General features: G+C 42.0%; 1 protein-coding gene across 2 annotated transcripts in view; it reads right to left on the bottom strand.

Annotated features, from left to right (window-relative positions):
• Window positions 1-21,216, bottom strand: part of C6H10orf90 (chromosome 6 C10orf90 homolog) — a 162,617-nt gene extending 141,401 nt beyond the window's left edge. For both annotated transcript variants that reach the window (XM_060241428.1, XM_060241430.1), the window contains exon 1: window positions 20,558-21,216. In XM_060241428.1, the coding sequence (XP_060097411.1) occupies window positions 20,558-20,717 (160 nt within the window). In that variant the 5' untranslated portion in view covers window positions 20,718-21,216. The remainder of the gene's footprint in view (window positions 1-20,557) is intronic.
• Window positions 21,217-24,211: the final 2,995 nt, after the last annotated feature.

The following is a 24,211-nucleotide window of genomic DNA, read 5'->3' as shown; positions in this document are numbered from 1 at the left end:
GGAATAAACCTAGATCGACGTCAAGGCCAGAAGAGAGAAAAATTTGGGAGTTACAGGCAGTTGTGAATGGAGAATTGTGCATTTCTCGAGCTGTGCTGTGGATGAATGGAAAGCATGTTGGGCATTCTCTGTCCCACCGAACCCTGCTAATTAGCTCCACTAAGGAGAAACCAAAATGGGTAGAAGCGGATGGCACTGTTATAGAGGATTTTCAGCCATGGGAAAATATTAGCAGCATAAATAAATATTCCAATGCTGCTTCAAAGTCCTCTGATCAATGGATGGCTCCTGAAGGGTTATATTGGACCTGTGGTAAAATGGCTTATACTCGCCTGCCCAGGAGATAGCATGGGACTTGCATTATTGGAACAATATGTCCCAGCTTTTTCCTTTTGCCTTCAAATGTTGGTTCAGCTTTAGGAACCCCAGTGTTTGATGATTATGTTAGATCAAAGCATTCTCTGGACATTGGAGGTACACAGTGGGGAAATGAATGGCCCCCACAATGGATCATTGAATATTATGACCCAGCCACGTGGGTGCAGGATGGGTCCTGGGGTTATAGAACACCTGTGTATATGCTTAATCGAATTATTAAATTGCAAGCTGTGGTAGAAATTATAATGAATCAAACAGCCATGGCATTAGAGTTGTTGGCTAGACAGCAGGCCCTGATGCGTGCTGCAATATATCAAAATCGCCTGGCATTGGATTATCTGTTAGCTGAGGAAGGTGGTGTCTGAGGGAAGTTTAATTTTTCAAATTGTTGTTTAAATATTGATGATAGTGGAGAAGTTGTATAGAATATAGCATCTGAAATTTGTAAAATTGCTCATGAACAAGTGCAAAGATGGAAAAATTTGGATGTATCATGGTTTGGGCAAATTATGGGAGATTGGAAACGTATTCTATTCTTAATTGGCATTTCTTTTGGCGGCTTAATGTTATTGCCATGTTTAATTCCTATAATGAGGTCTAGTGTTAATGCTGTGAAGGCATTCACTCCCTTAGGGAAAAATGTTAACGTTATGTATATGTCTCCAGAGGAAAGAAAACAGTACTTTATTAACCTCTTTGAGGATGGTCAGTTTCCTTCAGACTAAATAAATTTTCAGAAGACTGAAAGGGGGGAAATGAAGGAGAGCCCCTGAATAATTAATTAATACCCCCAATAATAATAATTGCTATATTGAATAAGAGCATGCTTTGTCTTAACGATGTCTGCTGTAATTTTCCATTAAAGAAGCTGACCACAGCATAGCGGGTGTGTGTCTGAAGATGGCTAACTAAGATAAGAGAAACGGCCTCCTAGAGGCAACTTGCTGTGATAGATAAGTAAGGAAACTTAGTCATGGAAATTTACTGAGAGGTCCGTGAAGCGGGACCCTTTGAAATCAGATAAGCTTGTGTGCCTGCCTGCTTGTTTTCTGTGTGAACGAAACTATCTAATAATAATAATAATAATAATAAATTTATTTTTATATCCCGCCCTCCCCCGCCAAAGGCGGGCTCAGGGAGGCTTACAGACATGGCATTCCATGATTCAAATAAAACAATATACACAACAATTTAAATATAATCAGTTACATAAATAATTAAATAAAATAGATAAAATAGATAAAATAGGTGCTATAAATACTATAAGTTATGATGTCCACAAGATGGCTATGTAACTACACGTCAGTTTAGCCGGGTTCTATTTCAAAGGCAAGCTGGAAAAGAAATGTTATGCAAGCCCTGCGGAATTGGTTCAGGTCCCGCAGGGCTCGTATCATCTCTGGAAGATGGTTCCACCATCGAGGGGCCATTACGGAGAAGGCTTGCTCCCTGGTAGTCTTCAGTCTAGCCTCTCTTGGCCCAGGGATTGTTAGCAGAAGGATGTAGAAGGATTTTAACTCAGTCATTTTGGGGGCCCAGGCCTGACTGAGTCCTACCTTTTGGTGCCAAAAGTAAATCTTGTTTCATACCAGTAAGTCTGTGCAGACCTCGTTATTTCTCTGCTTCAATAGTTCTTCCTTCTTTTTCACAACACATCTGCAATCCTGCATGACTGAAGCAGCATGGAATAGAGCCATGGAGCATTACAGTCATGCTGCTTCTGTAATGTAACAAGTGACCATAACACTACTTAGAATACTTAAATGACAAACCTTCTGTATAATATTAATAATCACAATATAAAAGGACGCAGAGCAGACACTGAAGCAGTAGCGAGGCGGATCAAGAGAAACTGGTTGGATTATATATTACATAAATGGTTACAAAAACATAATTTAAAAAATCAGTAATACTATCCCTCCCTTCTTCTAGGATTTGAATGAAGGCCAAAAGGAAAATAAGATGCGTAAAGGGGCATCTGCATGAACATTCTCCACTGAAATTTCTATTTCTAAGGCACATTTCAGTAGAATTATTGTGAAATTCATTCTTTTTTGTGAGGAAATAACAATCCACAAAGGTCTACCACACAGATTTTTATATGGCATTGAAATGATCAGAATGTAATTTTACCTTCTTGAAGCATTCCACACATTCCACTTTCATCCTCTCAGCACTTGAAAGAAATAATAGAAGGTGAAGCCAAAGGAAAAAGAGATCAGTTGTGCTATTTCTTTTGAAGCCACAATCAACACTACAGAACTGAGATTCTCATTTCTCATTGTTGTATATTTGTTGTAGGCATTAATAACACAACCAACAAAATGAATTAATAATAAAGACAATTGAATCTGCAGAACTCGCTCGCCTCCTAAGTATGCAGATTTTTTTTAAAGGATCATGAAAAGCATGAGGGACTATGATATCTCTTGATGCCCTTCAGAAAAGGAGTAAAAAGGATCAGACACAAAAAGATCTGAGCTGCTTCCACACCAGGGTAATCTTCTGTAGTAGTCTGGTTGCTGATGCAGTTCTGTGGGATATCAACTGTGCAATGGAGAATCAAGACATCCCAAGGTAATCTGTTTTCCCTCCTTTTTTAATGGTGGCTTCCCTTCACACCCGAGGTGAAGGGGGTGTGAAGGGAAGCCCCCCCAACACATGCATGCTGTATTCTTATATGATCCCCAGGATTCTCCACCTATCCTGGGTTTTTTCATATTATTTTGAGGAGTATGGTAATAGTGCTGCATAGAAATAATGCAAATATATTTTTTAATTTTTTAAAAAATATATATATACACATATTTGCCAACACCTCTGAAGATCCCCTCTCTTCCTCTAAAGGCAGTGAGAGAATTTCTTCTGATCTTTTTTAAAGTACTTGAGTAATGTTAGCTAGGAATAATGCAGTACTTTTGACAACCTATAGCTCTATGGCACAGAGTGTTAAAGCTGCAGTACTGCAGTCCTGAGCTCTGCTCACGACCTGAGTTCAATCCCCAGTGGAAGCTGGGTTTTCAGGTAGCTGGCTCGAGGTTGACTCAGCCTTCCATCCTTCCAAGGTCAGTAAAATGAGTACCCAGCTTGCTGGGGGAAAGTGTAGATGACTGGGGAAGGCAATGGCAAACCACCCTATAAAAAGTCTGCCGTGAAAATGTTGTGAAAGCAACGTCACCCCAGAGTCGGAAACGACTAGTGCTTGTACAGGGGACCTTTCCTTTCCTTTTAACAACCTACTTTAAAACCTCCTATTTGCAGAGACTCCAACAATTCCATTCCCTTTGTCTAAAAGGCAGGTGATTCTCTTTTGTCATGCTAATTATTGCCAGGAACTGGCCTCTTGCAGTCATCTACAAATGAACAAGTCACTGATGAGCTCTTCATCATCCTGCAGTTCCACTGTATCCCCTTCAGACACAAGAAACTGTTCATACTGATATTGTCCTGCCCAAGAAAATGAAGTTTGTTGGGGTTGTTTTAAAGAATAGGCTGCTAACAGGTTGAAGTTATGTAAAAACTTCAACGTTCAGAGTTGGTAAGTGTAACGTGAGGCACACTGGAACAAAAAAATTCCACCTATAATTATAGACTAGTGTGATCTGAACTTGCTGAGAATGAAAGAGAAGACGATCTTGGGTTCATAGTAGATAGTTCAGTGTGCTACAGCAGTGAAAAAGGCAACCTGTGTGTTAGGAAAGGGATTGAAAATAAAATGGCCAATATTATAATGCCTCTTTTTTTAGCTGAGCAAAAGTACAGAAGAGGGCAGCCAAAATCATTAAGGGGTTAAAGCACCTTCTCTATGAGGAAAGGCTGAAGAGTCTGGGACTTTTCAGTCTGGAAAAAAAATATGAATAACAGGGAACATGATATATAGGGTAGAGACAGTTGACAAAGGCTATGGTCAGAGGACAGGGCTGGTGCAATCTGTGGCATATTGGGGGAAACTTTATGGTAAAATTGGCTTCTACCATAGAGTTGCTGCCCAGATACTAGAGTGTCATCCAGAAGCTGCTGGCATAATGACACTACTTCCTGTGCAATGCTGGTGATGAGGCTTAGGCCTTCTCCTTTCTCCTGGCCAGATGATTAACAGCTGTGGGTAGGGCCTGGCAGCAGTGTCCCTGCCTCTGCCAAGGAGTCTGGCAACCCAAACAGAGACTTTTTCAGCAATTCCTTAGAGAAGGATTGTCTGGAACCCTTAGTCAAACTGACTTTTAAATGATAGGCAAGAGAAAGTTAACCAACCTGTTAAGTAATCTTAAACATAAAAATCTTCATAGTTCAGTGTATTTTATATCAGAAAAAGCATTTAGATGGCTGTTATAAAAGGTATGCTTCCCAAGTACAGGATGCTAAAGAACTGGAAAACACTAAAAGATTCTTTGGGCCATACGTTCTACATTATTCAGATATGCAAAAGATCTTCACTTCTTTCCCCTTCCATTTTTGTTAACAAACTGATATGCTGCTGCTTGAATAGAATGGAATATCATATTAGGTGGTGCTGATTACATTACATACCTCATAAATAGCTAGGAGAAGAAGCTGCATAAAACTTCAAATGTTATGGGGGGTGCAAAGAGAAAAAAAAGATTGCAGCTTCTGAAAGTAGAACTCTCGGAGCTTTTACAAGAAATCATTGAAGTACCCTCAATTGTAAAGCCTCTTTAAAAGCATTAGACATTTTCTTCATCCTTTGTAGTAACACAAGAGACAACCAAATGAGCCGTGATTGGCCTGCCTTGCATGTTATTTCCTTTGTCCAAGGAGCACTATGGAGGACAATTCCAGATGGGAAGCTGTGTCACAGCAAAATAAAACAGGAATCTAATGGAACCTTAAAGACAAAACAAAATGTACTCCAGCGTAAGTTTTCAGGAGTTAGAGCTTACTTTGTCAGATGCATGAGCTGTCCATCCGCTAGGCAGACACATTTAGAAAAAGCTGCCAACAGAAAGGCAGTGGAGCTGTGCATGAGAGATGCATATCTCACCCCTTACAGATGTTCGGCTATATCATATAGAGGACAGGGGATGAGAGGAGCATATGAGTCAGTCTTACTAGGCTGCATTTTATTATATAACAAACTGACTTCATCAGGGACTGATCATTAAATTATCAGCTGGAGTAACCCTCACAGGCAGAATCTGAAATAATGCGACAGCTATCCAAAAGAACATAACATTCAGATTAAAACAGTGTCCAGATGAAATGCATGGACTGATACCCTTGCTTAAACAGCCTGAACTGCTTCAAAAAGGGGTGTGTGTGCTGAGGCGCAATGAAATTAGCATCAAGTCAAAATGGTGATTATTTTTCTGTTTCTACTTGAGAAGTGTCTAACATCTCAAAAGATACTTGTCATGCATCATAAATGTGAGCGAGGGAAATTGCAATAGAAATAACTCTTCATCTATACTCAAGTCAATTTCACATTCTAATCTACCATAAAACTGCTATGAAATTACACAATATTTGTGAATGCCTGTAAAGTTGTAAAAGAAGAGATCCATATTTCATCCAGAACTGGTGAAAGGACACCATGATCAGCCTCTAGCTAGGAATAAATCTCCATAACATTATCCCTTACAATACCTGTAACCCAATAGCATAGCAGCTCTCTCTGCAGTATGGCCAAAAGCATATGGGGGTGTGTGGTACATTGTATATCACTCTGTATGGATTTCTTATTTTATATAAGAAACCTTAAAGCAACAAACCTCACTTTTACTAGAATCCATTCATAGCAGCCAGCAGCATTGCTGCTAGGCTGCTGGAACATAATTTGACCCCCTGGAAGGGAAGGGAGGTCTTTTGCAGCCCGTTTGGGCGCACTTGGGAGGGGGCGGGGCTTGGCCATAGTAACGGTTAGACCATCCGCCCCCTAGTTCAGTTCCCCGTTGGAGATCGGCTTGATGGGAGCATGTGCTATCACTCAAGGCCGTTCTCATTCAACCGAGCTCAGGGGAGGGCCGAGGGAGCCTTTTTCTTTGCTCCTGCTCGGGCCCCATTGGTCGGGCTTATCAGCGATTGAATCGCTGATAAGTTGGGTTAGGTGTGGTGCAGCGGAGGCAGCTGTGGAGCTGGGGCCAAAAGGATCGGCAAGAAGATTAGGGCTTCTGCTTCTAGCCTCAACTTTAACATTTATACGGCCAGTTGTATCCCCCCCGAACCCTCCCCCTTCTTCATCTTCATTTCAGCAAAAAAAACCCCCCACCCTTTCCTTGGAAGGAGGGTTTATGTTGGCTTTCCCTTCCTTTAGAGGGAGCAGGTTTTCTTTGTAACTACCCTTGTGCTGGGTGGGAGGGGGTTTGTTTTTCCCCTTTCCATTCCTTCAGGAGAGGGATTGTTTTTTCAGATTACCCTTGTGCTGGGTGTGGCTGCCCTGGGCAGAGTCAGCCATATTTGGTCCACTTTCATCTACTCTTAGATGGCAGCCATATTGCTTCCCTGTCTTTTCCTATGGGACGGTGGCCATTTTAAAGGGCTGTTGGAGGGAAGCCATTTTGTGGGTTGATATAGTGTAGAATTACCATAAGGGGGCAATATCAGCTTTCTGGGGCTGTTCTTCAATAGTGAGCAGCTGTTTCTAAGGTGCAGTTTACAAGGGCTGTTTGGTGTAGTTTTGTGCAGTCTTATTTGCCCTTGATATTTGCTAAGATGTCTGGTAGGAAAGGGATGAGAAGATCCAAGGGCAAGCAGCCTGTGCCAAGGCCCCTAAGGCCCTGCCTAAAAGGCCACCACCGCCTTTATCTTCTTCAGATGAGGAGGGTGAGGACAAAGTTAATGCAGCTATTATGCAAAGGCTGAAGGCGCTGGAGCAAGCATCTGGTATCCCTCCCTTATACAGGTTAGGATCTGGAAAGGTTTCTAAGATGGCACTTCAGGTGGATATTTTAACTCGGTTCTCTATTCTGGAGGGCAGGTCTGCCGGAAACGTCGCAGGAGGAGCCATGGATCTTGCTGGTTCTGACGGAGGATCAGTTCCATCTCCAGGGGCTGCTGGAACTGGATTGGCGCTGGTGCCTACGGGAACTCTGGGTAAGGCTGCTGACATCTCACTGTCTTATACTGGGCTTGTTTGGCCTTGGGGTACATGGGGTCCTGCTGCCCCTACTGCACCTGGCATTGCTGTTGGGAGTTCTGGTGTATCTCCCTCCCCAGGTATGGGTCCTCAGTCAAATTGGGCATGGCCACAAGGTTAGTTTGGCCCCTATGGAAATTGGCCAGCTGAAGGCAGCAGGGGTTTGCAGGCTCCTTTTCGGGGGGGATGAGGCTTTCCTTCTCCCTAAGGGGCGGTCCCTTTTGCTGCCTTACCTTTCGGGGATGTAGCATTACCTTTAGGTGATCGTTCGTTGCCGGCGACAAAAGATAAAATCCTAAAGGGAGAATATGTTGATATCTTCTCCCTCCTGTTCCATGAGTTGAAGGATAAAGAGGATTTGGATAACAAGAAAAAAGAGAAATTGAAGAAGTGTAAAGTGGACCAGACTTGGGTCAATTGGCTGCTGTTTTTTTTTATATATATGCTGGTGTGATTGCACGCGCCCAGCCTTGGCGGGCAGCTGCGCTTATCCAGTATATGGATATCATTTATAAGGGGTACATGATGTTTAGTGGGCTCGCCTGGATTCAATATGATGAAGAATTCAGGATGAGGGCAGCTTTGTACCCTTCCCTTCAATGGGATCGCATTCACCAGCAGCTGTAGCTCCAAATCATGTCTCCTGCGTGACCAAATTTGGGTGACCGCTCAGATAGTGGTCATTTAGTGACCAGGTCAGTGGGAACTTCTTCAGCATCGTCATCCTCTTCCCGCAGTTCTGAGGGGCAGGTGGTTCAACCCCGCCTGCTTTGCTGGGAGTTTGGCTCCCAAGGAGTGTGAAGTAGAAAAGCTTGTCAGTTCAGGTATGAATGCCCCATGTGTGGTGGCTCTCACTCTTTTAGTAACTGCCCCAAAGCCCAACCTCGCAGGAACAAAAAAACAAAAGGTAGAGGAATTACCAGGCTGGAAAAGGGGCCCAGGCCGATAAAGGTGGGACCTCTTGAGCACTGGTTGTTCAGGTATCCGCGAAGGGTTGATACTGTTTACTTGTTAAATGGTTTCAAGTTCGGTTTTCGAATTCCTTTTCAGGGTCTCCGAGTTGCATTCCGGTCCAGGAATCTTAGTTCTGTTAAAGGTTTGGAGCATATAATCAAGGATAAGATTGACAAGGAGTTGTCAGAAGGCTGGATTTTGGGCCTATTTTCTAATCCCCCTGTGTCTAACCTTAGGGTTTCCCCTTTGGGGGTGGTGCCAAAAAAGGCACCTCGTGAATTTCATTTGATTCACCATCTTTCCTTCCCCAAAGAGAAGTCAGTTAATGATGGGATTCCTGAGCATTTATGCCCAGTTAGGTACACCAGCTTTGATCAGGCTGCGGTAAGGGTGCAGAGTTGGCCAAATGTGATATTAAATCGGCGTTTCGCCTTCTACCTGTCCATCTGGCTGATTTTGAGCTTTTAGGATTTTTCTTTGCAGGGCAATTTTACATGGACAGAGCTGCTCCATCTCATGTGCAGCTTTTGAGTGTTTCAGCAAGTTCCTTGAATGGGCTGTTTGTGAGAAAGTTGGTCTGCAGGATGTTGTTCATCATTTGGATGACTACCTCTTTGAGGGTCCTGCAGGGACTGGGCGTTGCACACAGTTGTTGTCTGGCTTCATTGAGCTGGCTGCAGAACTGGGGGTTCCGTTGGTTAAGGAAAAAACAGAAGGTCCAACCCAAAAACTTATCTTTTTGTGGATTGAGCTGGATACCCTGGCGCAGTTGTCCAGAATACCTATCCAAAAAGTGGAAGATTTGAGAAGTAGGATTAATGCCTTCCTTCTTAAGCAAAAGGTCACATTGCTTGAACTCCAGCAGCTGGTTGGGCATCTTAACTTTGCTTGCAAAGTGGCTGCTCCTGGACGGGCTTTTCTTTGTAGGCTATGTGATGCTATGGCAGGCCTGCGCTTGCCTCAGCATAGGATGAGGGTTACCAGCAGCATGCAGGAGAATTTGAGGGTATAGCAGGAATTTTTGGAATTCTTTAATGGAATTTCTTTTTGAAGAGATGACATGAGGCTTGAGGCGGAAGTTCAAGTCATGTCTGATGCTGCTTGGTCTTTAGGTTTATGGGTTTATTTCCACGGACATTGGTGCGCGGACGCTTGGCCAGATTCATGGGTTCAAGCAGGGGTGAACTGAGATCTCACATTTCTTGAGTTCTTTCCCATTCTTGTTGCAGTTTGGCTGCGGGGGAATTACATGTCCAAATGGGGCCCAAAGTGTCAATATTTTATGTGGTCACCATTATTTTCCAGCACTACCTTAACCCTCTTGGGCACAGAGTTCACCAGAGCTTCACAGGTTGCCACTGGAGTCCTCTTCCACTCCTGCATGATGACGTGGATGTTAGAGACCTTGCGCACCTCCACCTTCCGTTTCAGGATGCCCCACAGATGCTCAATAGGGTTTAGGTTTGGAGATATGCTTGGCCAGTGCATCACCTTTACCCTCAGCTTCTTTAGCAAGGTAGGGGTCATTTTGGAGGTGTGTTTGAGGTCCTTATCATGTTGGAATATTGCCCTGCGGCCCAGTCTCCGAAGGGAGGGAATCCTGCTCTGCTTCAGTATGTCACAGTGTATATTGGCATTCATGGTTCCCTCAGTGAACTGTAGCTCCCCAGTGCCAGCAGCACTCATGCAGCCCCAGACCATGACATTCCCACCACCATGCTTGACTGTAAGCAAGACACACTTGTCTTTGTACTCCTCACCTGGTTACCGCCACACATGCTTGACACCATTTGAACCAAATAAGTTTATCTTGGTTTCATCAGACCACAGGATGTGGTTCCAGAAATCCATGTCCTTAGTCTGCTTGCCTGCAGCAAACCATTTGCGGGCTTTCTTGTGCATCATCTTTAGAAGAGACTTCCTTCTGGGACAACAGCCCTGCAGACCAATTTGATGCAGCGTGAGGGGTATGGTCTGAGCACTGACAGGCTGACCCCCCACCCCTTCAACCTCTGTAGCAATGCTGACAGCACTCACACATCTATTTCCCAAAGCCAACCTCTGGATATGATGCTGAGCACGGGCACTCAACTTCTTTGGTCGACCATGGTGAGGCCTGTTCTGAGTGGAACCTGTCCTGTTAAACCGCTGTATGGTCTTGGCCACTGTGCTGCAGCTCAGTTTCAGGGTCTTGGCTATGTGGAACTTCCAGTGACCAGTATGAGGGAGTGATACCTTGTACCTTCACACTTGATACCTCGTACCACTAATGAGTCACATGACACCAGGGAGGGAAAATGGCTACTTGGGCCCCATTTGGACATTATCACTTAGGGGTGTATTCACTTTTGTTGCCAGCAGTTTAGACATTATTGGCTGTCTGTTGCATAATTTTGAGGAGATAGCACATTTACACTGTTATACAAGCTGTAGACTCACTACTTTACATTGTAGCCAAGTGTCATTTCTTCAGTGTTGTCACATGAAAAGATATACTTAAATATTTCCAAAATGTGAGCGGGTGTACTCACTTCTGTGACATACTGCAAATACAAGTGGCCCGTCTTTGAAAATAAGCCCTGGCCCAAAATCTATTAAAACAGAAGTCTACAGCAGTTCCTCTCAAAATATGAATTATATTCAAACTTTGCTAAGTGACTGCTATTTTTAAAATGCTAGATGCATGGAACAGTATTCAGTCAGTACTAAGAAACAACTTAAAATATTACCAGTCTTAAAGCAATAGTCTTGAGTTGTGGATTCAAACCTTGTAGGAACACACAGGACACTGGCACTTTGGGTACTCATGAGATTTTGGCTATGTTTTCTTCTAAGATATGGTAGAAATGGTGGAGCTATACATTAAGCTACTCATGGGGCTGATGTTTAAAAAGTACCCCATGTTAAGTTTCCCCCTCTATACTCCATACATTAAGCTACTCATGGGTCTGATGTTTAAAAAGTACCCCATGTTAAGTTTCCCCCTCCATACTGTATTCTAAATGTGAATATTTCTCCTCTTCTGTTAGCAGCACCGCTGTGGAATGTGGGCAGAAAAAGAGGCAACTTCTATACCAACAGATAGACTGAGGTTTGCTATACATGACAGAGGTCTGGGCTGACTGTTTGACCTCTGCCCTGCCCTCCACCCTGGACACCAGGAAGGACAGGTAAGGCTTCAGCAATGCAAGAAAGGGAGGCAGCCCTCAGTTCAGAGCTATCTCTGGAGAAGGTCCCACTATTTTGGGAGAAAGGCAGACTTACAAATATTTCAAATAAATAACTAACACTGCAGATTTGTGAAGAGGAAACTACTGGTATATGCTGTCTCACATAAAAAGATTCCTGCAAGTAAAAAACAAAAAAAAATCCTAGTGTATTAGCCATAGAATCTTCTGCTAGTAACAGTGCCAAAATTAAGAAAATGGAGGGTGAACGTTTGTACCAAAAGTTTTTAAAAACAAACAAAAAACAAAACTGGTTCTAACTGCAAGTGGCCAGTACAATTAATTTACAACATAACCAGTGTTCCCTCTAAGCTGAGTTAGTGTGAGCTAGCTCACATATTTTTAGCCTGCACCTCACACATTTTTGTCTTAGCTCAGGAAGGATGACCCTAGTGCACAATAATTTATGCAGTAGCTCACAACTTTAATGTCAGCACCTCACAACATTAATACCAGTAGAATTTTTGCTCACAGAAATCTGCATCTTAGAGAAAACACTGAGCATAACATGAATGCATTGTAAAAAAGTAGCCCTGCCTCAGCATTGGGCTGACACTGGACATTAGAATGGCTAGCTAGGCTCTTTTGAATATTGTTTCTCAGGAAGATGCTATAGTTCTTCTCTCTTGCAGCCAGATACACACTGATACAGATAATCCAAATCTTGGTTTAGATTTAGTAATCTCTGCTGATGGAAGGGATTTCTATCAGTGGAGCACAATTTTCTTACCCCCAGAATGACATAGGGAGCCAAAAGCAGGCTGGGAAATTCACAAAAATCATTCCTTCCATTTATGGAAATGTTTTACAGGATCCAACTCTTTTCTCAGGCTATCTCACTGCCTCTGACTTTGACCTAGCTAATTAGATATAAATTATTGAAGTCCACTGCTCACATGGTCGGAACTAAAATGCAGGGCTCTGGGAAAAATTTGAAACATATGACTATAAGAAGATGCCTAATACTAAATCATGCGATTGGTCTCTCCAGCTCAGTATTTACTATGGCTGCTAGTGAATCCCCAGGGGCTTCATCAGTGCCCCCACCTGAAACATTAAGTGATAGGGCAAATACATGAATAGGTACAGATTTTGAGTGAGGTCAGAGGACGTCAAAGGAGGACATGGGTAATTTGTCACTTTGTAAATTCTTAATTACACTATATTTCTCCCAGTTTGCATTTCTAGGACATTTTTAGAGGCTGAAAAATGCACATTCACTAGGAAGTTCCCCCTGATTGTTATTATTTGTTCTCCATGTTTGACATACGTTATTTGCCAACAAAATTTGAATGCAATTGTTCAAATCAAAGCATCTGGATTACAGTGCCTGGTTTTGAAGTGCTACTTCTTGAATAAGAACCATCATCATAGTCCAGTGGTCATTACATTGATAACCAAATATCACATATCAGAAGTCCTGATTCAATCAGTTGCTTTTGTACTAATAATCCAGCTTGATATTTAACAAAATACTTTTTGTGCCAGCTAGAGTGTTTCAAAGTACATTGGGCAAGGCATGCTGAATGAGTTATAAAATAGCAGGTTCCACATGCTTTCAAAAACATTTCAGTGGCCTACCAAAATATAAAAATTGTTTCACAGAGTAATATTATGTGACATAATAGTTTTCTATTTTGTTTCCTCTCTTTTCTTCATATCCATTTATCCTCAACCTACATGGTGATCAAAGCCACTGACTGCCAGTTTTGTACACAACTTAACTGTCAGTTACCTTTTCCCCAGTTACAGGAGACCACAGGACTACCAACTCATGCTGCTTCACCAGGAGAACTTTGTTATCATTGCACACTGGTGTGCACAACCAGATTCTCACTCAGTTGTGGTTTGGAAGCAGCACTGCAGGGAAAGCACTTATGCTTCGAAACTCAGCACTAATAGACTTCTGCCACAGCTGCCAGCCTGGTTCAAAGACAGGCTTAGGAGAAGAAAGAGCCAGAGAAAAGAAATAAACAGAGGGAAGATATGCCAAGAAATTTAAGGCATTGGATGGAAAATAAAGTGTGAGAAGACAACTGAAGGAAATAGGGTTGCCAATCCCCAGGTGGGGGCAGGGGATGCCCTGGTTTGGAGACCCTCCCCCCGCTTCAGGGTCGTGAGAAAGTGGGGGGAGGGGAGAGAAATGACTGCTGGGAACTCTATTATTCCCTATGGAGATTTATTCCCATAGAAAATCATGGAGAATTGATCTGCGGGTATCTGGGGCTCTGGGGGGGGCTGTTTTTTGGGGTAGAGGCACCAAATTTTCAGTTTAGCAGCTAGTGCCTCTCCCCAAAATACCCCCCAAGTTTCAAAAATATTGGACCAGGGGGTCCAATTCTATGAGCCCCAAAAGAAGGTGCCCCTGTCCTTCATTATTTCCTATGGAAGGAAGGAATTGAAAAGTTGTGCCGTCCCTTTAAATGTGATGGCCAGAACTCCCTTTGGAGTTCAACTATGCTTGTCGCAGCCTTGATCTTGGCTCCACCCCTAATGTCTCCTAGCTCCACCCCCAAAGTCCCCAGATATTTCTTGAATTGGACTTGGCAACCCTAGAAGGAAAAGACTAGCAAAGTAGGGATGAGGGACAGACAAATAAGGAAAATATTTCCATTTCCTTTCCTCCAGAGTTTTTTCATGCTTTCTGCCATCACAATAGAAACATGTAATGATATGATAATACCTGTTATTTTTTCTGGAGGTCCCACTAATGCAGGCTTTTGAACTGCTGAGGCTTTTATAGAAGTTAATTATTTGGAGTATGATATCATGAATGAACAATATCATCTTGGATTGAATGGAATCTTATGCTTCCATAAGATGTCATTATTATTTTTCATTTTTGGGTTATTCTCATGTTTTTCTCCACCTCTACTGAACAACAAAACAGGGCTGCATGACTGAATCTCTGTACATTATGCTAAACCCTACCCTACATACAAGTGCCTTAAAAGACTTGAGTGCCACTGTAAGAGGATTCCATGGTGATGAAATTGTGAAAAGCCAGAGTACCAGGAATTTTGCAGTCAACTAAAGATCTTGTGGGTGTGAAATTGCAGGCAATTACATTTGATCACTGTGTCAGACATTGCTACTGAATTTATTCAAATTTGCTGTAGAAATTGTTCCGGAGTACTTCAGAATACCAAGGGCCCTGATTAAAGCAAATTGTGTCTACAATATGCAGTGCTGCAGAAAGAGAATCTAGTCCAACAAGAGTTGTACATGAATTGAAAATGCCAAACATCACAACAACAACACAAATTAACTAAATGAAATGTCTCAGAAAATATTACTTAGGAGTTCCAAAGTCTTCCCAGAACCCAGTTACCAGCAATAGAAGAAAAAGCGGTTGATATGCCATGAAGTCAAAAAGTAAAATTAGTTCCAAAAAAGGTTGATGTAAATGGCAACCTCAATCAAGATGTAGATAAATGTTGCTGCTCAAGATTCAGCTATTTCTGCAGAAGACGGTAATCTGACAAGGTTATCTGCAGATCCCAGAAAAGAAAAATCTCTAAATGAGGAAAGTGATGTCTTTTGTTGACAAACTATCTTATAGGATAGAAGAATATAAACTTTCAGATTTCACAAATGTATCTATCAGAAAGGTAGCCAGATGTTGGCAATGCTGTCTTAGAAGCATATCCTATCAACAACAAGCCCAAGTCATCATACATCCAGCAGAATGAGGTAGGATATTCCTGCGGTAATAGAATTGGGGGATTGCAAGGGATGGAGAACCCAAGTTAAATGTTCTCCTGTGACAAAACTTCCTGCAAAATAAAAACTAGTACATCCAAGAGAAAAATTCTATGTTTGCCATTTGTAAGCTTGCTAGTTTTCCCCTTAAAAAAAATCTAGATGAACTTTGGAAAATGTAGTCCTAACTTGCCATTCTCATTACCACTACATTAGGCTGCATGTGTAGATTATATTTTATAACAGTCTTAACATTCCTTCTGATGTTATGCTTTTGCTAGCCTTGTGTTATAGGCCACTGGTAAAATGCTCATCTTCTTTTCTTATGTTCTAGCTATTCTGACTGGGGTTATTCTGATTCTAAAATAACATATGTTTATTCGCTAGGATGAGCATCAAATCCCCAGCTGCACTCCAGGAGAAAGGTAACACGTATACAGGGCCAGCGCTAGACTGCCTGGTACCCTAGGCAAAGCTAACTTATGACACACACACACCTCACATTAATAATGTCACTGAGTCACATAGGGGGGGCACCCAATTCAGTGCCCCCGGAAGGCCGGCACCCTAGGCAGTCGCCTTGTTTGCCTAGTGGCAGGCACATATAGTGAGATGTGTGATCTAGGAAAGTCAAGGCAGAGATAGTGAAGTGGCTACCAGCTGTCACTTTTTTCTCTAGCAGAAGGTCTTGCTCTCACCCTTGCAGGCAGGGAGAGTCAGAAGTGTCCAACACCAAATGGGGAGGGTGACAGACAACAGGAAGCTTGTGGTTGTTAACTGGAAATATTATTGGTAACTCTGTATTTATGTTTGGTAAATTTCTAGTAAATCCTGCTATAGTTCCCTTTTTTTCTGTAAGGAAGTCCCTAACTATCTATGCTTCCTGCTTCAATAAAGGTTTAATGAAATAAAGGAGGTATTTTATAGCAATCCATAGTGACTGATATCCAGGGGAAAGGCAACTTTTTTGATGATAGACTCCCTCATCCATGTGGCCCATGGTTATGCTACTCAAGTTACTTGAAATAAAAGAGAATGTGGAGTTCATGGGAAACCTTAGCTAGGTTGGGCTCTTGTACAAATTATATCAGAAACAGGATAGTCTGCAACCACCAAAGAACCTCCAGAAATGGATTTCTCAGTAATACTATTGAGAGATCTCTAGTCTGCCTCTTTCCTTGGGGGGGGGGGGGGGGGGTGTGTGTGAAAGAAAATGTCTGGTTTCCACTTCCAGGTGATCTTACTCCCTCCTCCACCTCCTTTCTGTTTTGATGGAGATGTTCTCCAGGACATTCTCAGTGGTCTAGCTCAGGTGCTGAGTCCAATGATGAGCAGATGAAGAGAGTTAGCCAACTCTACATGAATTTTAAAAAGTTTGACAACTAGCCCTCATACCATCTGATCAAGCACTGATCATTGACTGACCAATGTTGACTCCACAAAGGTCCTTAACAGAATTTTTTTTTCTAGGACTCTGGCATCCATCCTGGACGTTGAACAAGCATGGTCAGAAGCATGGTCAGCTTCAGGTATCTGCTGACCAGCAGCACCTACCACAGGCAGGGATAGGAAACTGTGATACCTAGACCACACTGAGGGAAATATCAACAGAAAAATAAACACTAAAATCTCTTTCAACACACTTTAATGCCAGCTATCCAGTGGTCCTGAAAAATCCTGAATATGTTCAGGATTTTTCAGGCTCAGTCATACCAGATAGCTGATAAATAGTTTGATCGCTGGAGAAGGAAATTCCAGTCTTTCTTGATACCATTTTATCGTCCCAAAATTTCATGCAGCTGTGTTTGTTCTTTAAAAAAGCCTCAAAAGCAGGAAAGCCATAATAGCTTCATAAGGACCCCAAAAGCAAGCAAACAGAACATCAAAATGTTCAGTTATGATTCAAATACATTCTGATCAGATATAGTCTCAAAAAAGATAATAAAGATTAGCATTATTTAAAATGGTACTGTATAAAGGTGTGTGTTTGGTTTTTCCAAGCCAGAAAAAAACTGAAAAATACTTTACCAATATTTTTCAGGTATTTTTTCTGCCAGATATCAGCTGGGGTATTTATCCAGCTATCCAGTATGACTGAGCCTGAAAAATCCTGAAAATATTCAGGATTTTTCAGGGCCACTGGATAGCTGGCATCAAAGTGTGTTTAAAGAGACTGCAGTCCCTTTAAACACATTCTGGGTGATGCTGTGGCTTGGAGAAGGCCTTTAGAATTCAGCCACGGCTTGCAAAAGGTATTTAAAAGGGACCACATCCCCTTGGAAACAATGGAGGGTGGGGACACCTTCTTCTATGGCCCACAGAATTGGACCCCCAATCCATTTTTTTAAACTTGGGAGGGGGGGTTGAGGAGAGGCACCAGCAGCTATGCTACAAATTTGGTGCCTCCACCTCAAAAAGCATTGACTATAATGATCTCATAGGGTATAATAGAGCTGAAAAAAAATCAGCAATTCCAAATATTTACCAAATCCAAATACCATACCAGTACTGGGAGTTGAGAATATTGCAGATATCAATATTTTTCAGGTTCGATATACCCAAACCCAAAAACATACCTGGCTGTTGTTGTTTTGCATACCCCTAGTGCTGTATAAAAACAGCATTGACAGTAAGTTTTATATCAGAGGAAAGGGAATAAATGCCAGTCCTGCCACATTAGCAATTCTTCTGCAAACAATATGTGGGCAGGTTAGATCATCCACATACTGACTGTAGACAAATTCATCAAGATCATTCCTATGCATCATTTTAAGTAGGAGAAAGCCATATCCAGCAGGCGCTAAAGGTAGCCTGCCTTTATGAGGATGGAAAATTGCTCATTGCACCTGCCAGAAAGGAATCAAGAGCAAACTCATTATCTTTTGCTAGGACCCAGAGGCATTTCAATAAAACCTCATGATCAGCCCTCTGAAAGGATACTAAAATATCTAATAAAATCAGCATGGATAGTTGACCTCTGCCCATTGCCAGAAGGATAGCATTAAACAAAGATCGGAAAGAATGCAATATCCATAATGCAATTACTATGGAATGAACCTACAGCTGTGCCATCTTCCCTGACAGCCCAACAGTCACAGCATGATTACAGCTCACCAAGCAAGGAAACATGTTGTCCAAGAGTGAAGGAGTCTCTGCAGCGCTGAAAGACCACAGGTCGATTATGATGTCATGATGCAAACAGTTACATGTACATTCTTGGGTATTTTTAAAAAATACCAAATGATTTCCAGAAATTTTTTTTTCTTTCCAAGTTCAGATAACAGTATACCATTTCTTACATTGGCAGGTACCCCAAAGCTTCCCAAGGGACATGCAATTTCAGAGAAAAAGGTATCCATATAATTTCCTTCACTCTAAACCACATGATGTTGCATTGGTACCTTAAAGACTAAAAAAAATGTTACTCTTTCAGATGCCACTGGATTCCTGTCTTGTTTTGCCGCTACAGAGAGCTACTCCTCTGGAATTACCACATGATGTTGACACATTTATCCACATATTGCTACACTATTGGCCAAAGTGGTTCTAATATACCCAGGATATTATTTTCATGCTGCTGGATGAATGGGAAAATGAAGGGATGTAGCATTCCTCTGCAAAGTCTTCTTTGGTGGTCTCCCATCCAAGTACCAGTACCAAGTACTGCTTAGCTTCCAAGATCTGATGAGACTGTGCTATACTATACCATACCATTGACACATTCTCAGATTTCATACTGCTAATCTCCACCCTCATTTCAATGAAGTAAATTTTTAATAGTATGGTGACATGTGACAGAAATCCTACAGAAATCCACTGCAGCATCCTCCCATCCTGTGACCACTTAAGTAACAGTATTGTTTATGATCACCGCAGTAGGTCCCTTCTGAAGCCAGTGACTGAGTTTATATCCTAGGAAGTCTGTGTTATGCCTTACACAGTAAAGGAGGCAGTTTGCCAAAGACCAGTTAAATCTACTCAAGTCTCAAGCTAACTAACAAGCTGCCTCAGACTTCCATGAGTGGGTGCCAGTTTTCTTCCAGTCCCACATCTTTAGACACGAACACAGAACTTGCACCCAAGTTACACAGTAGCACTTTCAGTTATAGTGTCCTGCTTTAACTGATTTTGTATTGCTATTAGCAGCATTTTCAGTCCATACATGTGTTTTTGTAAAAATCATGCTGTCTTTCAACACAAACCAAGAAGGTTTCTATAAATTAGAAACCTGAAGGAAAAGCCAGTAAACTTGAAGCAAGGCATATGCTAATACTGTTTTCACATAAGAAGATTAAGCCTGTTTTGATTTGCCTTCTTGTCTTGGGAGTTATTTATTTCAGTCTTTTTTTTTCTTGTAATGGGATAAAATCTATTTTGCAAGTTGGCATGTGAGTTTCTCCAAATTAATGCAAACCCATTATTTACATTTTGAGATGCTTGTCTTTGCTGCAGCAAGGCATATGGGAAAATGTTAACAATTTCACTGATGTTGACTAACAAATCAAAACTTTCAGGAGTTTTTTATACCCTGACTAATGGAGATAGATGCCTAACACCGCCCTCCCACTGTTTTGTGTCTCACAGACAGAGCATCTGTCTTTTTTGCCATTGGAAAAACAAGATTCATTAATAACGTTGCTTTCAAATGATGTATAGCAGAACATACATCCTAGAAGACAATTGTTCTAGAAAGCAGGATTCAGACTACATAACAAACACTCTAACAAATTCAAAACATGTTTAATGGCATCTTCCTGGCATTATGTATATGTTAAACAGAAAACTGCACAGAAATATCTAAGCACAAAGAAAAATAAAACAAACACCTGGATCATTTCGTTTTCTCTTGTTTACAAGAGTTTCTTGTTATCTACAAGAGTGGATTGAATTTGGTGCAATTTTGGTTTGCGAGAAATTGAATACTGAATCAAAAGTTTCCTTTACTTATCTAGTTAAGCTTCTGTTAGCCTTTGATTGACAAGGGAAAATATTTCGAATGTAAGAATCTGCTATTTCACTTTTATTCCATGGTATTTAATATGAAGGTGCTTTAAGTATTGATCCTTAGTATTTGCTTTTCAAATTGTTCTGTAGACACAAAATCTACCGTGCTACCTGCTGAGTTTTCAAAGGTTCACCAGACACACCACCAGACACAAAACACCGCTCAGCCACTTAGAAACTCAAAATACTGTACAACACTTACCAAGGCCATGCGGTCCCCCCCAGCAGGAGTGGTTAATGATGAAGTAAATTTGAGATATAAAGGACTTCCTTTCCTGGTTCCAGGCTACCAAGGGCTTTGCTCTTAAATCCATCTGGCTGTGTGTGATGCAGAACATGGGTTTTCTTTCCTGAGAAGGCATCTTGTCTCTTGAAGAGTTCTGAATGTTTTCCTACCTTGCCCTCGCTAGGCCGACAGCCACTTGTTGCAATGGTAACAGGGGAAGCCAGGAGCTGCCTTCTTCTCAGTCTGCTGGCATGAATAATTAACTTTTTTTCCACCTCCCCTCATTAGCATTCCATTCAAGCGACACAAATGAAGCAATTCATTTCTTTCTTTTGTCCTCGGAAGCTCACTGGATTAATGAGGGTTATCTACGAAGATAAGGCTTGGGCCTGCTGATTCATTTAGCCTGATTGGTTTGAATCTGTCTCTCTAAATGCAGGGCCCCCATTGCCCGCATATCAATTCTGGCTGCTGCATTTTTCAGCCTTCTGCTGGCAGGAGATCTTATATTCAGCCGGCAAGAATATCTCTCTGGCTGAAGCACATGAATCTTTCATTCTTTCAACTTTAATATTTAAGCTGATTGTGTGCTTTGTTTCTTGGTGCCTTGTGGAGCAAATACAAGGACTGATTAAGCACCTATGAAAGCTTGTTTTACACTTTATGTAACTTGCTTTTGACCTGACAGGTTAGAGATAAGGTATAGGTAAAGGGCACAAACTGTCTGGGTCTTTTGTGCAAACCCAGAGAAATAAACAGAAACTTCCCCAAAAGCTATCTGTGTCTAAATGTATGGCAATGGGCTTGTCAGCTTTGTGCTGCTGGCTTGTCCACAGTGCAGCTGGAAGCACAGCAGATGGTAGTAAACAGGGCAGAGAGAAAGTGCCACACATGTTAGGGGTGGAGCCTTGGAGGATTTGACCAACCATGGGTGGAGCCTGCAAAATTTAGCTGGCTAACAGTAGATTTGGGGCTGAGGTTGCCAACCACCAGGTGAGGCCTGGGAAATCTCCTGGTGTTTCAACTAGGGTTGCCAAGTCCAATTTAAGAAATATCTGGGGACTTTGGGGGTGGAGCTGGGAGACATTGGGGGCGGAGCCAAGAGCAAGGGTGTGACAAGCATAATTGAACTTCAAGGGAGTTCTGGCCATCACATTTAAAGGGACTGCACGAATTTTTAAATGCATTCCTTCCATAGGAAATAATGAAGGATAGGGGCACCTTCTTTTGGGGCTCATAGAATTGGACCCCCTGGTCCAATCTTTTTGAAACTTGGTAGGTATTTTGGGGAGAGGCACTAGATGCTGTACAGAAAATTTGGTGCCTCTATCTCAAAAAACAGCCCCCCCAGAGCCCTCGATACCCGCGGTTCAATTCCCCATCATTCCCTATAGGAATCTTTCATGGAGGTGCATGATGGCTCTGGGGGCGGGGCTTCCCCCGCCGGCCAGCTGGCTGGGGGAGGGGGGAAGCCTGTAAAACTGGGGGGTCCCCCTCTGGGACCTGGGGATTGGGAAGCCTAGTTTCAACTGATCTCCAGATGACAAAGGTTACTTTCCCTGGAGAAAATGATTGCTTTGGAGGGTGATCTCTATGGCTTTCTACCCCACTCAGGTTCACCCTCTCCCAAAAACTTGCCCTCCCCAGGCTTCATGAGTTGGCAACGCCATTCAGAATGGACCTTCGTGGAACAGGACAGGTGCAGCTGACCTGGTCTGGCAAGATATAAGCAAAGGCTGACAAAACCTTGGATTTGCTAGCTTTTCAGAACCAAGAAATTGTTACCTGCCAAATTCATTCTGCTTCTGTTTCATGAGACCAATAAAAAACAGACTAGTTAGCAACTCTTGTCTGTGTCCAAAGACATGCGGAGAAAAGGAATGAAACAGCAAGACTTCCAACATTATGGGTAACAAATAATGTGGGCTTTATTATGATTATTTTACTGGGATATGTTACTTATGCTGTCATTGGTATATGGAACACAGTTTAATCTCATTGTCGCTATATTATTCTGATGACATTTTGGGGGGGAAAGATCAAGTTTGTATTTTAAAATCTTCTTGGGAAAGTGGTAAAAATTAAATTATTTCATTTTTTCCTGTTTTCTTTATGCCACTTTACTTAGAAGGTTGTGTCTACAGGACTTTTTGTTTTTTAATATACTAAACAATCTCTCATAGTTTATTATTGCATCATTCAAATGCAAAAACTGATATATGGCATTAAACGGCAAACTCACCTTTTTTAAAAAATGCAAGTTTTCAGACCCTAAGATGAGTTTTTAAAGTGAGGGGCAATGCCCAACAATCTCAGAAACCAAGCAAAAGGGGCAGGGTTGAGCAGAATTTAGAGAATTAGGGATGTCAAGTCCTACTGGCCACTGGCAGGTATGGGGGCAGGTTGCTAGATCCAGGTTGCGAAACTCCTGGAAATTTGAGGATAGAACCTGGGGAGGACAGGGACCTCAGTGGGGCACAATGCCAAAAAGTCCACTTTCCAAAGCATCCATTTTCTCCAGAGGAACTGATCCCTACAGTCTAGAGATGAGTTGTAATTTGAGTTGTAACTGGGATCCCCAGGACCCAACTGGAGGCTGGAATCCCCCTCCAGAATAAAGGTGATGTACTCTCCTAGTTGACCAGGAAAAGCAAAATTCATTAAGCAGTTTGCTTAATAGCCACAACAGATACAGCTTGCAAAATTCAGATTACCATTATGTAATTTTTTTAAAAAAATACACAGAAATACACATAGCTCTGTACCTCCCAGTGCTCTTCATATGGGGAACAGCCAGATTCCATTAAAGGGCAGAAAGCCCCCTGTAGCTTATCTCGCCAAATGGAAACCATTCTGCAGAAATAATATGTTTGTTTACATCAGAAAAACCACTTCTTTCTCCCACATGTCCACTGTCTAGACATGGATTTGACTAAACCGATCCATGTGTTTATCACTACCCCAGCATTAATAGCATGCAGTGATATTTCTCCTGTGAGGCATACATGAGAATCAAATGTTTTCAGTATGAAACAACGACCTCTTTTAGAGAAAAAAAAAAAGATAAATGTAGTAAGCTATATTGGCATCTGAATGTAGGACAACTATACAGATTCCCTGAAAGACAGATACGTGCATTGCAAGTCCAAATCCCCACTTCAGATCTTCAAAACTATGAGTAAAGTCAGAAACTAGATTCACATATAGGGGTACATCTTATTCACATGCCCCTCCCCCATGCCTGGTGCATCTACCCCATATACAAAAGTAAACCTATTTCTTTTAACGCAGAGATAACACGCCATTGACAAGCAACCCTGGGGTCCTTTTGAACATATGAACATATATGAAGCTGCCTTATACTGAATCAGACCCTTGGTCCATCAAAGTCAGTATTGTCTTCTCAGACTGGCAGTGGCTCTCCAGGGTCTCAAGCTGAGGTTTTTCACACCTATTTGCCTGGACCCTTTTTTGGAGATGCCAGGGATTGAACCTGGGACCTTCTGCTTCCCAAGCAGATGTTCTACCACTGAGCTACCGACCCTCCCCTACCGTCCCTTTTCTGTGGCATATTTTCTTAAGCATATAACCAAATGTTATAATAAACACCAGGGCTTTTTTTCCCATAGA

This window comes from Heteronotia binoei, chromosome 6 (assembly GCF_032191835.1).
Source record: "Heteronotia binoei isolate CCM8104 ecotype False Entrance Well chromosome 6, APGP_CSIRO_Hbin_v1, whole genome shotgun sequence".
Lineage (NCBI taxonomy): Eukaryota > Metazoa > Chordata > Lepidosauria > Squamata > Gekkonidae > Heteronotia > Heteronotia binoei.
The sequence above is the reverse complement of the archived record's forward strand: the minus strand, read 5'-3'. Positions and strand labels throughout refer to the sequence as shown.